Here is a 16,779-nt window from a genome sequence, read left to right as displayed (position 1 = left end):
GTGACTCCGTTGAATTCTGGCAACATCTGTTTGGAAGCACAGCACTGCGGATGTGGTTAGATGCATCACAGCAACTTGTGGGAGTTATTAGTTTGTTTGTTTATCTGAAATATGTATTTAAAAAAACCCAACAAAACAACACAACAAAACAAATAAAACAGCCTTCTGCCAAGTGTCAAGCCTTGCGTAAGAAAGGGAAGGATGAGGGTGTGCAGAGGTACCGCTTGCCTGGCTCTGGCTCTGTGCTCCACCAGGATTTAATAACCCCACAGCATGAGGTGACTGCACAGGGGTCCCTGCTCATGGTGCAGTAGTTGCAGATGTGGGGAAATGCTTCCAGAGATACCAGCAGCACCTCCTAGTGCTTGGACAAGAGGGAAGCATGATAACACCCCTACGATAACAATAACAAAAGCATAATACTTAATTCTTTTGTACTGGAGTGCAATTTTGCCTTGAGAGCTCCCAAGAAATGATGGGCTTGCTAGTGGTCCAGCTTTTTATACAGCACCTCTTCGAAAAGATCCCTGAACTGGAAATCACTTTCCACAAGAATGCAGCCACATCAGGGATAGGATGTGGTACCTTTTTAACAGCAGAAAAGCTTGGAACAAGGAGAGAAGGAGGCTCCCCAGCTGAAGCCATAGAGGGAATGTCAAGAGCAGACCCAGGTAGGTGTTCCCCAGGCTCAGCAGGTTAACCTGGCTAACACCTCCCGTCTGCTCAGCTGGACCCAATTTAGAACCTGGGCTTTGCATTTCATGCAAGGAAGATGTAATTCTGGTCTACCTCCTTTTTACACCACCATCTCGCTGGACAGACCCAGTGCTACCACGGGCAGGGCACTGGGGATTTACAGCCAACGCCTGTCTGCTGGCACAGGCTGCTCGTTTATTACCCAGTGGAATAATACCCCATTCTCTGGCAAATCCATCAAGAGAGACTTAGAAAGAAAATCCATACATGTGTTTGCCTGAGAATTTCTCTTGCAGTGAGGTATTATCAGTGTGGTAACCAACAGGTCTATGAAGAGCTTGATGCATGCAACGCTGCCTGCTGTTAGTGCCCAGGGCAGTGCTGGAGTAACCACCCCGGAGGTGCTAAAAAAACCGTGCAGACGTGGAACTTTGTGACATGGTTTAGTAGGCACAGTGGTGTTGGGCTGATGGACTGGATGATCTGAGAAATCTTTTCCAGCCTTTAATCATAGAATCACCAAGTTGGAAAAGACCTCTTGGATCATCGAGTCCAACCATTCCTATCTACCACTAAATCACATCCCCGAGCACCTCATCTACCCGTCTTTTAAACACCTCCAGGGATGGTGAATCCACCCCCTCCCTGGGCAGCCTCTGCCAGTGCCCAATGACCCTTTCTGTGAAAAAATTTTCGTAATATCCAGTCTGACCCTCCCCTGGTGCAGCTTGAGGCCATTCCCACTTGTCCTGTTCCCTGTCACTTGGGAGAAGAGCCCAGCTCCCTCCTCTCTACAACCTTCTTTCAGGTAGTTGTAGAGAGCAACAAGGTCTTCTCTCAGCCTCCTCTTCTCAACCCCAGCTCTCTCAGCCGCTCCTCATAAGACTTGTTCTCCATCCCCTTCCCCTGCTTCGTTGCTCTGCTCTGGACACGCTCCAGAGCCTCAACATCCTTTTTGTAGTGAAGGCACCCAATGGTTCTGTGATGGGCACAGTGAAGTTGGGCTGACAGTTGGACTGGATGAGTTTTGAGATCTTTTCCAACCGTAATGATTCGACTATGGGCAAACACCACCTTGGGAGCGACATCCCAAGAAGCCAGCTCCTCCCGCCCAGGCACTCATGGGTGTGAGATGCGCGGGGATGCGGTACTGCCCGCATCCCGCACCTCCCGCATCCCGCATCGCCCGCATCCCGGCGCTCACACCAAGCCGGGGCTCCGCGAGGGGACCCCGGGGCAGGGCGGCTCCGGCCCGCGGAGGGCAGCGAGGGGCGAGCGCTGCCCTCGCTCCGTGAGGGCGCGGCCACCCCCGCGGTCCGTGGGGCCCTGCTGCCCTCTGGTGGCTCCGCGCGGGTATGCGGAGCCGGGAGCCCGGCACCCATTCGGTACCCATTCTGCACCCAGCCTGCACCAGCCCCGCATCCAGCCGGCAGCATCTCGGCACCCAGCCCGCACCCAGATCCTGCACAACCCCAGCACGCAGCCTGCAACATCCCAGCACCTACTGTGCAACCAGATCCCGCACCCATCCCGCACAGAGCCTGGCACACAGCACAGCACCCAGCCCGCACCATCCCAGCATCCATCCTGCACCCATCTCGGCACCCATTCTGCACCCAGATCCTGCACCACCCCAGCACGCAGCCCGCACCAGCACGGCACCCAGCTTGCACCATCCCACCACCCATTGTGCAACCCATCCCGCGCAGAGCCTGGCACACAGCACAGCACCCAATCCGCACCATCCCAGCATCCATCCTGCACCCAGCACAGCACCCATTCTGCACTCAGATCCCACACTCAGCCCGGCACCCATTCTGCACCCAGACCCCACACCATCCTGCACCCAGCCTGGCACCCAGCCCGCACTAGCCCAGCAACTATTCTGCACCCAGATCCCACACCATCCTGGCACCCAGCCTGCACCCAGCCTGCACCGATTCCGGCACCCACTCCACACGCATTCAGGACCTAAATCCTGCACCAGCCCAGCACAGAGCCTGGCACCTATCCTGGTACTCAGCCCACACAGAGCCTGGTACACAGCCGGCACCCAACCCGCACCATCCCGCCACCCACCCTGCGTCCAGCTTGCACCCATCCTGGCACTCAGACCACATCCATCCTGAACCCATGCTGCACAGAGCCTGCACCCAGCCCTGCACCCAACCTGCACCATCCCAGCATCCATCCGGCACCCACCCTGCATCCAGCTCGCACCCATCCTGGCACTCAGCCCGCATCCAGCCTGAACCCATGCTGCACAGAGCCCAGCACCCAGCCCTGCAACCAACCTGCACCATCCCAGCATCCATCCGGCACCCAGCCAGCAACCAGCCCACATCACCCTGGCACTCATTCCAGCACCCAGCCTGCACCCATCCTGCACCCACCCCTCACTGAGCCTGGCACACAGCCCGCTCCATCCTGGCACTCATCCGGCACCTAGATCCCACACCATCCTGGCACCCATCCCGCACTGAGATCCCACACTATCCTGGCACCCATCCCAGCCCAGATCCCGCACTGCTCCCGGTTGCAGATGCCACACTGCTGCCAGCTGGGGACACCGTGCTGCTCCCAGCTGAGATCCCACACTGCTGCCAGCTGCAGATCCCATACTGCTCCAGCATCCCTCCCATCCCTAGATCCCACAGCACTCCTGACTGTGATCCCGCACTGCTGTCACCCCTAGATCCTGCACTGCTGTTGGCTGGGGATACCAGCTGAGATGCCACACCATTCCCAGCCTGAGATCCACACTGTTCCCGGCTGTGATGATCCCACACCGTTCTCAGCCCCATACTCTATGCTGCTCCCAGCCCAAGATCCCGCACCACTTCAGGCCACAGACTCCACACCACTCTCAGCCACAGATCCGTGCCTGCCCCACTGCTGCCCCACAGCCCTCCATGGTCACCTCCTGGGCCTTGTCATGCTCAGAGCCCTCCACCTTAAAAAGATGAGCCTGACAACCCAAATGCGTAGCAACTCCAAGTGCAAACAAGAGATGTTCTCCTGAACATGATGGTTTGTGACACCTCTTCTCCTCCCATTATGTCTGGAGAGCCCCACACTGCCAGCTGCCCCCTTGTACCCTCCTCTGCCAAGCCCGTCTCTTCCTGCTGATGCCCTGACTGCTGCTCCCAGTCAATTAGCCTAACTCAATTAAACACAGAACCTTGCAGGTGCTGAGTGCCTCAACACCCAACCACAAGTTGCAGCCAGGAAGCCTCACCATGGTGCCTGTAGCTCAGCAGCTCCCTGCCCGGGGGATCCCCACTGCCCTGCAGCTGGTCCCAAAGGTACCAGCACAGAGAAATCTGTCTCCTTCACTCACAGGTTGGCCAGGCAGGCTCTGCAGTAACCTCACCTTCAGATGTGACCTTTACAGAGTTGCAAGGCTGTGGTATTAACAAAAAAAGCCAGGAGAGCTTTTAAAGACCTCTGATAAACCTCTACAAAACAGGACAGTGCAGGCACTTCCAGCGAGCTCGCTTTATCAAAGGAAATGCCTCTGGAGAGCCCTGCATGGTCCCCACCACCACACCAGGGCCTGCACCAGCTCTCTCCGGAAGAGCAGCTGGAGCCCTGCTCTGCTATTCCAACTTCAGCAGCATCTCCGTGCTCACGCTCCTACCTCTGAGCCACTACGGCCCCGCAAGTACCGCTCCATGACCACCCAGATTGCAGCTGCCACCTCTCATGGGCAGCTGACTCCCTTCCTGCTCCATTGCAGCATTTACAACAGGATGTCCAAGATCCACCGAGTCCTGCCAGCTGGATAGCTGTTGGCATGGGCAGCCCCTCAAGATATGCCACCCTGCCCGGGGGGGTCAGGGTCCACAGACCCCCATCCTTCCTTGTCATGGCACAGGGTGCCCATGCTGGGTAACATCACGGGTTCATCATTACCACCCCTAACCAAATCCAGAGAGTCCTTTGTTTCCTCCTCAGGATGCCTAAAAACTTATTTCCTTTTTCCTATCATTATTATTTGATCTTACTGTTCATTTTCAGGGATCTCTCACAAAACCTGCCAGATTGCTCTGCTTCAAAGCTAACATCCGCTTTTATTCACTGCAAAATACATCAGAGGCTGAAAGAAAATTTCCTTGGTGATGCCAGGCGCTGGGGGTGAACCCTGTGCCCCCTCCCTGGCCACAGCAACACCCTCAAATGCTGCTCCAGGGGTTCCTGCTGAGGTTTGCTGCTCAGCACCTGAGACACAACACGAACCAGGAGACGGTAAACCTCACTCCTTTTCTTTTACAGCCCTGGTCAGGCTTTGCATTTGCTCTCTGCTTTTGAGCACACCTGCTGCCCACGTTGCTGATCCCTGCTGCTCCTGATCACCGGTTGGATGTAGATCCCTCCCTATTCTATTCCAATCTAAATAAAGTAGAAAAAAAAAAATACCAGAGCCAGAAGGTGGCAAGAATTGCTGCATTATGCTAGTGTTTTGCTCAGTGCTGGTTGACAGGTGCTGGAGCGGGTGAGCAAGCAGCGCTGGGAATGAGCTGAATCTTTCATTGGAGGGTCTGGGTACAGCCCCACGGCTGCCAGCACAGCACTGCACTGCACTCCTCTCTGGGCATGAGAGGGGCCACACAAAGGTTTTTTGGAGAATGGTTAAACCAAGGGCTTGCCTTCTTCCCCCATGAACTCCTCTAAGCCTCTGGACATGAACCTGAACATCAGCCTGCAAGCAGGGCTGACTGTGGGATACTGCCTGGATGCTGCTGCAATCAGTAGTGATCCCAGCAACAATCCCACCAGCACTAGAGCAGCAGCACTGCTGGTGTGGGAAGGACACAGATTCCCTGGGCCTGCCTGCCCAGGTCTGGGCATTTTTCTGCTCCCACAAAAGAAGTCTCAAGCCCTGACACTTCTCATTTGCTGCACAGCCCACCAGGGTCACAGTAAAACTAGACTCTGCCTCTGCAAAACCATCTCATGATGAATGAGCAAAAGCCGAGCTGGAACAGGACCAGTGTTATCAACAGCCCTTACTCATAGCAGCGTGACCCTGAAAAACCCCAGGGCAGAGCTGAGCTGTGGTCCGGTGGCAAAACTCCTGCCTCCAGCTACCACTGCCAGCATGTGAGCAGCGTGAGGACCTGTTTGAGGGCGGAGAGGCCAGAAATAACAGCTGGGGGATGATGAGGAGGAGGGAAGAGGCAGGAGGGAAATGGCTGATTCTATGATTAAAGACGCCGGTCATTAGCCGTGCAGCAGGCGGGTGTGACAGAGATGCTGTCCTTTGCTACCTCCCAGGCGTGAGTGGAGGAGTAAATGGCCAGGCGATGCGAGTTCTCCTTTGATCGAGGACAAACCCTGGAAATGCTCAATTCCTTTGCAACTGCTGATTTCCCACCTGCACCACTGCAGGTGCACCCATCACAGGCCACTGATATCAAAGCCAGAGCCATGGTGGGAGAGGAATCCAGATCAACTAGGTATTACGCAGGAATATCACATCCCTGCGTAAGCAACTGCAGCTCCCTCACTGACGATGTTTATGCGCATCACCCAATCAACTGATTACATTTGCTATTCCCTACCTAAAAATAGTCCTTTCCGTCCTGGGAGTTGAGAGGGCTGCTTCGAGGCAGTTTGTGGAACAGCCCTAGGAGGGTGAATTCTTGATGGGTGACGCAAGCCCTGACACCCACACAGCTGGGAGGGTGGGCGTGAGGGGCAGAGGGGACCAGGGAGAGGGGACCAGGGGCAAAGCCACTGATGGGGGTAAGGACAGGGGCCAAATGCTATGACAAAACTGCATACAATAAAAAAAAAAAATAAAGAAAATATAGTTTGTGTTGGAAGGTACCTCAAAGCGCATCCAGTTCCTGTCCCCTGCCACGGGCAGGGACACCTCCCACTGGATCAGGTTGCTCAAAGCTCCATTCAACCTGGCCTTGAACATCTCCAGGAACAGGTCCACCTGAGCCAGGGCCTCTCCACCCTCAGCATGAACAATTTCTTCCTTACATCTACTGTAAATCTCCTCTCTTTCAGCTCAAATCTATTCCCCTAAATCTATCTGTGCACTCCCTGATCCAGAGCCCCTCCCCAGCTTTCCTGGAGCCCCTTTCAGTACTGGAAGCTGCTCTAAGGTCTCCCTGGAGCCTTCTCCTCTCCAGGCTGAACAACCCCAACTCTCAGCCTATTATAGAATAGAATCATCGAAGAGTTCAGGTTAGAAAAGACCTCTAGGATCCTCAAGTCTAATCATAACCACAGCCCCACTGTGACTCTTAAACCATGTCCCGAAGCACCTCATCTACTTTTTGAGCCTCTCCAGGAATGGAGACTCCATCACTTCCCCGGGCAGCCTCTACCAATGCTTCACCTCTCTGTCAGTAAAGAAATTTTCCCTAATATCCAATAGAAATCCCCTCTGGTGCAACTAATTAGTTTGTTTTCCTTCTTTTAACCATGTCAGACAGATCTCTGGGGGCTCCTAAGACAGCTCCCCCCACCTCCCCTGCGGCCCCAGCCCCTCCTGGACTACAACTCCCAGCAGCCCCCGCGGCGTTGACGTCACGACGGCGACGCGGAGCACGCCGGGAGCGACGCGCGCGGCCCGGGAGCGGCGGGCAGGTAGGGCGGGAGCGGGGTTGGGGCTGCAAGGCCGGGGGGGACGGGACAGGCCAGACTCCATGCGCCTTCCCTCCCCTCACCGCGGGGAACGGGCTGGCTGGGCTCCCCGGTACCCCCGAGGCCGTGGCTGCAGGTCAGGTGCCTGCAGTGAGCGCGGGTGCATCGAGGAACCATCCCCCCCCCCACCCCATCCTGGGCTGCATCCAAAGGAGCGCGGGCAGCCGCGCGAGGGAAGGCTTGTTCCCCCCTCTGCTCTGCTCCTTTGGAGCCTCGCGTCCAGTTCTGGAGTCACCAACATAAGGACATGGAGCTGTGGGAGTGGGTCCAGAGGAGGCCGTGGGGATAATGTGAGGGCTGGAGCACCTCCCATATTGAGGACAGGCAGAGAGAGGTATTCAGCCTGGAGAAGAGAAGGCTCCAGGGAGACCTTAGAGCAGCTTCCAGCACTGGAAGGGGCTCCAGGAAAGCTGGGGAGGAGCTCTTTATCAGAGAGTGCAGGGACAGATTGAGGGGAATAGCTTTCAGGGTGGGGAGGCTCTGGCTCAGGTTGCCCAGAGACATCGTGGCTGCCCCATCCCTGGAGGTGTTTAAGGCCAGCTTGGATGGGGCTTGGAGCAACCTGATCTAGTGGGAGGTGTCCCAACCCATGGCAGGGGACAGGAACTGGATGGGCTTTAAGGTCCCTTCCAACCCAAACCATTCTATGATCATCAGCACCAAGACACTGCTGTCCATTAGGAGCAGTGCAGGTCCTGCATCTTCATCCCACCATTGCTCACTTGTCCCTGACAGAGGCTGTGGATGGGTGTGAGCCTCGCTGCCTCACCACACACACTGCCTAAAAATCACAGGTTGGGAAGAGAAACCATGATAGGAAGATGTTTGGAATAGAAGGAAGCCAAACTGATACAATTTACAGAAGTTTTTTAGCATGATCCTCCACCGAACACTGAAGAAACTGCCTTGGGAGTGACCAACAGGGACCACTCTTTGCTCGGGAGACTTCCAGCTGAGTGCAAGAGAAAGATAAAAGTGAAAATAGTTTCACGTTGCCAAGGTGCGTGCTGGCAGCCTGATAAAAAGGGTTTATATACGAAAAGAGTGTCATACAAATCATCTTTGTAAGAACAAAACCTAACTTAAAACTAAACAAAATTCCCTCTGCCATAGTTCCTCAATGAAAATACTTGTTTTAAAGGTAGCTTTTTATGTACTCTCAGTATCTGTGTTTGTGCGGCTCCCTTGGCATTCCCTAAGCAACTCTTTTAACATATTTCCAACAAAAATAAGAATAATGGATCTGGTGCCCTGTGTTTAATTTTTTAAAGTAAGTTTAAAATACAGATTTCTTCATCACTCAGGGGAAAGTTTCTGATCAGCTTCTGCTTCCCCAGCTGAGCCGTATGCTAAGAGTAAAAGGGAAGCGTATTCATTGCCAGTGGCAGCAAGCGCCTGGAGTACCCCTGCACTGGGATGTGATGTTCATCATGCCACTGTCAGTCAAGCCAAAGATCTGACCCCAGCTTGGTACCTGGAGATTCTGCTATGCCACTGAATCCCCTCCTGAAATGTGGGTTCTAAAAGACTGTGAACAGCAGCTGATAAGTTAAAACCTTTTTTCTTTTTCTCTCTTCTCTGTACAAATGTAAAGAACTTTTCTTCATTGCAGTTGCCTTCTTCCACTTGAGCAAATGGCAAACTGAAAGAGATGGAATCTTTCTGTCTGAATGCTCTCGAGGATGCAGCCGGCAAACCCAACAGGGAAGCAAGAGTGAGCCATTATTCAGAAAAAGCTCTCTGCTCACATCCCTCTGTGACCGACTCTTCATTTTAAGCACTAACTACTTCCTTCTCTTCTCTGAGAAGAAATGTTTTCTTCCCCGTTTCTTTTAATGGTTGAGCAATGTGATAGCAAAGGTATTGAAACCCAGTCTACTGAATAATAACTTAATGATGTGAACCCTGTTCTGTTCCTTCTGAATGGATGGCTGCTTTAGCAGGAGAGCTGCTGGGATCTGCTCCCTGCTGTGAGGAATGTGAAGCTGGAGAAATCTGGATTGAAGCTGAACGGCAAGCAGAATGGTATGAAACTGAATCAGAAGACACGAATGAGGTCAACACTGCAAGACTGTGAAATGAGGAGAAATTATAGGCAACTAAGCTAAGTTCAAGCACTAATAGTGAGCACTTATAGTCTATATTAATGAACGTTTAGAGGTGTCTGTTAACTCCATTATTGCTAATACCTGCTAGGATGCTGCCGTTTTGAGCTGTCTTTAATTTGCATGCTGAAGTACGGTGCAGCATGGCAGAGGTTAACAAAATACACGGGCGTGAAATCTTCGCTGTGTGTTTTTGCTAGGTGCAGTCACTCCCAGAGTGAGTGGAACCTGACAAATCATTTGTTCTAGTTTCATTTTCTGGCAAACATTTGAAACCTCAAACATTTATTTTAGCTACCTAGCAAAGCAGAGTAAACCAACCACAATTATTTTGCTCGTATCTGATGTCACGTCTGAATGCAGGTCTCCAGAGCTGATATATTAATGTCCTAAAGCATTGCACCATCTGCTTCCTCTTTTGATGAGCAACATTTTGAATGCTTGGTTTAATCTCCCTGGGTTTCAGTAAATTATGTAAACTCGAAGGCTTGGCAGCGGGAGATGGGCACCATGAGGAGATGATTCAGTCATCAATATCTATTGGGCTTCCTTATTGCTGCCTTTACACTTCTTTCAGTTCTACTTATAAATTTTGCAAGTGGATAATTCATCGCACTAGGAGCTGCAAGTTAGTTTTGGAATTTGCCTACTCAGATTAGGTATGATTAATCCATCTTTTCCAAATGTGGAAGAGCTAACTAGGCTTCTTTTTTCCAGGGTTGGGTGATAAATCAGAAGTAAATTGCATGTATGTGTAACTGCTGGTGATGACATAAATCACATTTTGTTTTCTATTCCAGGACAGAATTGGAGCACCTTGGAATAGATACGAGTACAAGACTTCACACCAGCTAAAGCTGCCTTGGAAAGCCATGGCTGCTGCCCCTCAGCTCAACTCGGATGCACTCCGCGAGGTCCTGGAGTGCCCCATTTGCATGGAGTCCTTCACTGAGGAGCACCTGAGACCCAAGCTTTTACACTGCGGGCACACCATCTGCAAACAGTGCTTGGAGAAGCTCCTAGCAAACAGCATTAATGGGATCCGGTGCCCCTTTTGCAGCAAAATCACACGGATCACAAGCTTGGCTCAGCTGACTGACAATCTTACTGTGCTGAAGATCATAGACACTGCCGGACTTGGGGAAGTGGTGGGACTTCTCATGTGCAAGGTCTGTGGCAGAAGGTTGCCGAGACACTTTTGCAAGAGCTGTAGCGTGGTTTTGTGTGAGCCATGCAAGGAGGCATCACACATGCCTCAAGGGCACAGAGTCATTGCTATCAAAGAGGCTGCTGAAGAGCGTAGGAGGGAATTTGGGATGAGGCTTGCCAGGCTTCGGGAGCTCATGGGTGATCTGCAGAAAAGAAAAGCATCTCTGGAGGGTGTTTCGAGAGACCTGCAATCTAGGTACAAAGCAGTACTGCAAGATTACAGCCAAGAGGAGCGCAGGATCCAGGAAGAACTAGCCAGGTCACGCAAGTTCTTCACCACTTCTTTGTCTGATGTGGAGAAGGCAAATAATCAGGTGATGGAGGAACAAGCCTATCTGCTGAACTTAGCAGAAGTGCAGATAATGTCTCGCTGTGACTATTTCCTTGCCAAAATAAAGCAGGGAGATATAGCCCTCTTGGAGGAGGCAGCAGAAGAGGAAGAACCAGAACTGACAAACAATTTCCCAAGGGAGCTGACTCTTCACGAGGTTGAACTCCTTAAGGTGAGCCATGTAGGACCACTACAGATTGGGCAGGTGGTGAAGAAACCCCGGACTGTTAACATGGAGGAATCACTCATGGAAAATGCAGCATCCTCATCAGCATCATTTAGGGAACCTGACTATGTGCAAGAAGAACCCAGCTGCACCCCAAATTCCTCACCAGCCAAGCCAAGGATGCCTGAAGCAGGCACCAGCATCCAGCAGTGTCACTTCATCAAGAAGATGGGCTCCAAGGGCAGCCTGCCAGGGATGTTTAATCTCCCCGTCAGCCTGCATGTCACCTTGCAAGGTGAGGTGCTTGTGGCAGACCGAGGCAATTTCCGAATCCAGGTTTTCACCCGCAAGGGCTTTCTGAAAGAGATCCGCCGGAGTCCTAGCGGAATTGATAGTTTTGTATTGAGTTTCCTTGGAGCGGACTTGCCCAATTTGACGCCCCTTTCTGTCACCATGAACTGCCACGGCCTGATAGGTGTGACAGACAGCTATGATAACTCTGTCAAGGTCTACACCATGGACGGTCACTGCGTGGCATGTCACAGGAGCCAGCTAAGCAAGCCGTGGGGCATCACAGCCTTGCCTTCTGGTCAGTTCGTAGTGACCGACGTGGAAGGAGGGAAGCTCTGGTGTTTCACAGTGGACCGCAGCATGGGGGTAGTGAAGTACAGTTGCTTATGTAGCGCAGTGCGCCCAAAGTTTGTCACCTGCGATGCTGAAGGGACCATATACTTTACTCAGGGGCTGGGGCTTAACCTGGAAAACCGGCAGTACGAACACCATTTAGAAGGAGGCTTTTCAATTGGCTCTGTCAGCCCAGATGGGCAGCTGGGACGCCAGATCAGCCACTTTTTCTCCGAGAATGAAGATTTCAGGTGCATTGCTGGGATGTGTGTCGATGCCAGGGGAGACCTCATTGTTGCTGACAGCAGCCGTAAGGAAATTCTGCACTTTCCTAAAGGAGGTGGCTACAATATCTTAATCCGGGAAGGACTCACCTGCCCGGTTGGTATTGCCATTACTCCCAAAGGGCAGCTGCTGGTTCTGGACTGTTGGGATCACTGCATTAAGATCTACAGTTATCATCTGAGAAGATATTCCACTCCTTAAAGGCACATCTCTAAGCAGAGCCTCTGGGCAGCAATGATTCTTCCAGCCTCGTAGCAATCTGATGGGAACCGGTGTCAAGCGTTCAGGAAGATTGTGCCACAACCGCAGGTGGTTTGGCATAGAGGCCATCGTGTTTTGTGTTTAGAAACAAAATAGCTTACGTGGTGGTGGTTTGCTTTTTCTTTTTTTTTCTTTTTATAAAATCCATACAATGAAAAAGAACAAACTCAAGGGAAAGGACTGGTCCTTCTGGAGTATTGGTTCCTTGCTAAGTGACTGGTTGCTCCATAAACCTTCTCACCTCCTTTTGCCAAATCTCCAACTCTTCTAGCTTCAATCCTCACATCTTTCTTTGTGCCATAAATACTGACTAACTGCTCCAAATCACGTTCCATTAGAGCATCAGAGAGGCAATCCTTGCTGTAGTACTCGCAAGGAACTGGGTAGCAGTTGTCTGGGCAACTACTAGAGAAAGCCATTTCTGATCGCAGCACTGCATAAAACGAAATAGCCTTCTTCAACTGCACCGAAATGGGAGGGTTTTCTCTCTCCAGTTTTCTGGTATTTGGGAGATGGCCCCTGTTGTGCCATTTGTGAGCCGTGTCTGTGAAGTGAGTACTGTGCAATCATGGGAGACTGAGCTGAGCCAGAAAACTGCCCTCTGATGGCAACAGGGGTTTTATTATTGCTAAGAGTTTGATTGGGAGGGGGGGAAGGGAGGGAGCTGGAGGGGAAAAAATGAGAGGACACCTACAGTGGATAATCACTGTTGTTCTATTATTAAATGTATCCTGGAAATGGTCTTTGGAAGCTATGTCTGCTCCAAAGCTTCGTGGGGGAGGAGGGATGGGCTGGGGGAATAAGGCTGGGACATTATAGTAGATAAGTTTAAATGCAACATTTTCTATATTCACCTGTACTTCCAGACAATTGCATTTAGCAAAGAGGTTTCCACTCCTCTGCACTTTGTATGTGCAAGCTAATCACTGCTGAGTTGAGCTTGGGGAGGGTGGGACTTCTATTTTTTTAATACTTGGAAGCACACCCCTTGGTGCATTGCCTTTTTTTCCCTTGCACAGCAAAACACTACATTCCTCAGATATTTTTTTTCCTGGCACCAGCAGGCACCAGAGTTGATGTTCATCGCGGCTTTGGGCCAAATGAAGCACAAAACTGCAGCTGTGTGAACCAAGGCCCCCACAGTGCTACTCTCCTGGCTGATAAATGTGTACCTCAGTGTGGTGCTGCTCGCTTAGAATAGTTTATTGAAGGAAAGATGCATTTAAATAGGGCACAGTGGTAGCATGTTAATCTGCCACAGATAATAGTTACACTGCAGTGCATTTATTTGTTGCTATCAACAACGTATTTGCAAATTTGGGGGCACGACAGAATATAAAAGCTGATTTTATGGTGGCTGCCATTCTACAGCAAATTGTTTGCTGCTTGTGGTACAACATGTATGCAACAGGTGACTTTTTTAAGCTCCTATATACTTTCCCCTAGTGAAACAGCAAAATAAAATGGGGTTCAGAGCCGCTGTAGCTCCAGCCAGTCGTTGGGTAGTTAAAGGGTTTGCAGAGGAAGTGCTGGGAGCAGATTTTGGTGAGATTTGATTTTTTTTCCTTCTCCCTGTCAGCAGGGAGATTTTTTTTCCTTCTCCCATGCTCAGCTACAGCACTGCAGGCCAGCACCCAGCTGTGTGATGGAGGTGCCCCTGGACCAGGGTACCGTCCTGTTTCTCTGTCTGTAATTCACTGGAAGAAGCTTGTGGAAAAAGGAGTAGGAACAAAAACACTAGTGTGGTAGATGGTGCTGAGAAAGCCCAAGGGAACTGAGCCCCAATTCCTTCCTGAGCCGCTCCATGCATTTGCCAAGGCTACCGAGTTGCACGTAATTATAATATTTACATTCTCTGCTGTTCTTTTTTGGGCGGGAGGGGCAGACTTCGAAGGGATGTAACGGCAATCTCATCTTGCATGTTTTCTGGAGAAGATGACTATTACGGGGCCCTTCTGCAGTTAATTGCATTGTCACTCCAGGCATTTTTTCCACTATTATGGTAATGGCAGTTCCTCTCCTACTGATCTCTTTTAAATATTTCTCCTGTTTCTAAGAACTGCTCCAAGCAGGAAGCTACCCTGGACCTGAATAACTGAAGCAATATTGTCTATGATAATCTGTACCTCTGTCATTTTCTGTTCCAATGGATTTATTTTTTCTTTTGCAATAAACATCACACTATGAGCAATAACATTTCCTGGAGTGCTTGAAGGGACATAAAAGCTGGTCCAGTAAACTGAGCAGTTGGTTACCCCAGCCGGTTCCTGGTTACACAGTTCAAACAAAGCATCTGTCATCTGTTTCTCACTTGGAGATTCAAGGAAAAATAACACTGAACTAGTGGGCCAGGACACTACGATCATCACCCGGGGGTGTGCATCGCCTGTGGCTCTTCTTCCAGTCTGGGGTTGCAGGAAGGAAAAGGAAAAAGAAAACCTGCTGTCCTTCACCCAGGCTGTGCGTCTCCCCTGACAAAACTCAACAGTGCCTGTGAGATGGTTTTGCGGAGCTCTGTTTCTTGTTGGGGTGCCCCCCTCCCCTCAACGTTGTGATCGTCTGTCAAACCAGATGAAACGGAGTAATTAAGGATTGTGATGAAATAGTTTGGTTCTGCTCTCTACATGGAGAAAGAGCCAGTCTGGATATACGTGTGTGTTCTGGTTTTTAAAGATTGTGTAATAAAGGAAAAATTGATCCAATTAAAAGCGCATTGCAAACAGCTCATTTTCTTATTAAAAACACTTTATCTCTTCCCTTTGGTGGCATGTTGGGTTTTACAACCAGTGGGGATGAGACTCAGGAACACAATGGCTGTGAGACCCCTTTTATGCTGTCAGGATCTGGAAGATAAATCTGATCTCCTTGGCAGGTCTCACATAACTTAGAATCTGACACCTTCCTACCCACTTCATAAACAAATACTAGAGTTCCTTTCCTTAATTCATGCCTGTACTCTCACAGGGACAATATCTTATTTTTCACCATAGACAATACCTGATGTTTTAAATGCCTGGTTCAAATTCACTGGCCCTGAACGCTCACTAAGGGAACATGGAATCGCCCGTCACACCCAGAGCAGTGGTGGCTGCCCCATCCCTGGAGGTGTTCAAGGCCAGGTTGGATGGGGCTTGGAGCAACCTGATCCAGTGGGAGGTGTCCCTGCCCATGGCAGAGGGGTGAAACTGGATAATCTTTATGGTCTCTTCCAACCAAAACTATTCTACGATTCTGTGATCTCTCTGTGGCTCACTGAGGAGCTTTCTGGCTTTCCTCGGTGCCAACGCAGACGTGATGTTATTTGCTGAGGCTGGGAGGAGGCCGCTGTGAGTTCACTATTATTACGGGTAATTTTGATAAATGCTGCAAAAAAAATCATATTAGAAACAGTGTATTTAGGTGGAGCCAAAGGAGAGCGAAGCAGTTTGCCACTCAGCACTCAAAGGCATCAATACGTCAGCAGCACATGCAGGTTCTGCCCTGGTCGTACTCCCCAGCTGGGTTTGCTGATCTAGGGGTAAGGTTTTTTTACTTGGGGTCATCTCAGATGATGTGAGGCAGCACTTCAAACTGATAAACAGAATCATAGAATCAAAAAATGACTTAGGTTGGAAGGGACTCACAAGGATAATCAAGTCCAACTCCTGTCCCTGCATAGGACAACCCCAACATTCACATCCTGTGTCTGAGAGCGTTGTCCAAATGGTTCTGGAATATTGTCAGGCTTGGTACCATGACTGCTTCCCTGCATAGCTGTTCCAGTGCTCCACCACTGTCTGGGTGAAGAACCTTTTCCTAATATCCCCTGGCACATCTTCCTGCCATTCCCTCGGGTCCAATCATTCATTGCCAGAGAGAAGAGCTCAGTGCCTGCTCCTCCTCCTCCCTTTCTGAGGAAGCTGCAGAGCGCAATGAGGTCTCCCCTCAGTCTCCTCCAGGCTGAACAGACCAAGTGACTTTAGCTGCTCCTCATATGACTTCCCCTGTAAGCCCTTCACCAACTCCGTGCCCTCCTCTGGACACTCCAATAGTTTTAGATCCTTTTTATCCTGTGGTGCCCAAAACTGCACACAATATTCGAAGTGGGGCCACAGCAGTGCAGAACAGAATAGGACAATCCCCTCCCTCACCCAACTGGTCGCACCCCACAACAAGATTGCCCTCTTGGCTGCTAGGGCACCATTGGCTCATGCTCAACTTGCCATTAACCAGAACGCCCTGGTCCCTTTCCGCAGGGCTGTTCTCCAGCCTCTCGCTCCGCAGGCTGTACGGACAGACAGGGTTGCCGTATCCTGGGTGCAAAACGTTACGAACCTGGCAGAACAACTGCTGTGCTGCTGCTGTCGAACTCACCCTGCTGTTTTACAAGAAGTTATGATTTCTTAGAGTAGCAGCAACTGAGCCACGAATATTTGCTCTGGGCAGCAGTCACCAGCCAG

At 50.9% G+C, this 16,779-nt stretch overlaps 2 protein-coding genes across 13 annotated transcripts in view; one reads left to right on the top strand and one right to left on the bottom strand.

The window, feature by feature from the left end:
- ASTN2 (astrotactin 2) overlaps positions 1–16,779 on the bottom strand; it is a 347,344-nt gene that overhangs the window by 100,312 nt on the left and 230,253 nt on the right. The window lies entirely within an intron of this gene.
- Positions 7,236–13,911, top strand: TRIM32 (tripartite motif containing 32). 11 transcript variants are annotated; one of them, XM_054084086.1, is made up of 4 exons: positions 7,993–8,359; positions 8,647–8,872; positions 8,972–9,384; positions 10,265–13,911. In XM_054084086.1, the coding sequence occupies exons 3-4, from the start codon at positions 9,382–9,384 to the stop codon at positions 12,278–12,280; spliced, it is 2,019 nt and encodes a 672-aa protein (XP_053940061.1). In that variant the 5' UTR covers positions 7,993–8,359; positions 8,647–8,872; positions 8,972–9,381; the 3' UTR covers positions 12,281–13,911. The 11 variants fall into 11 exon arrangements, with proteins under 11 accessions (XP_053940065.1, XP_053940061.1, XP_053940062.1 ...); XM_054084087.1 differs by having other exon boundaries at positions 8,647–9,219; positions 9,300–9,384; XM_054084088.1 differs by lacking the exon at positions 8,647–8,872 and having other exon boundaries at positions 9,300–9,384.

This window comes from Cuculus canorus, chromosome 19 (assembly GCF_017976375.1).
Source record: "Cuculus canorus isolate bCucCan1 chromosome 19, bCucCan1.pri, whole genome shotgun sequence".
NCBI lineage: Eukaryota > Metazoa > Chordata > Aves > Cuculiformes > Cuculidae > Cuculus > Cuculus canorus.
This window is presented reverse-complemented; position numbering and strand designations above follow the sequence as displayed.

What these genes read in the sequence shown, in the direction of transcription:
- TRIM32 (XM_054084093.1), top strand. Translation starts at nt 9,387, where the DNA reads ATGAAACTGAATCAGAAGACACGAATGAG. An exon ending in AATCAGAAGACACGAATGAG is followed by an intron (nt 9,416 to 10,269) that starts GTCAACACTGCA and finishes ATTCCAGGACAG; the next exon opens with AATTGGAGCACCTTGGAATA.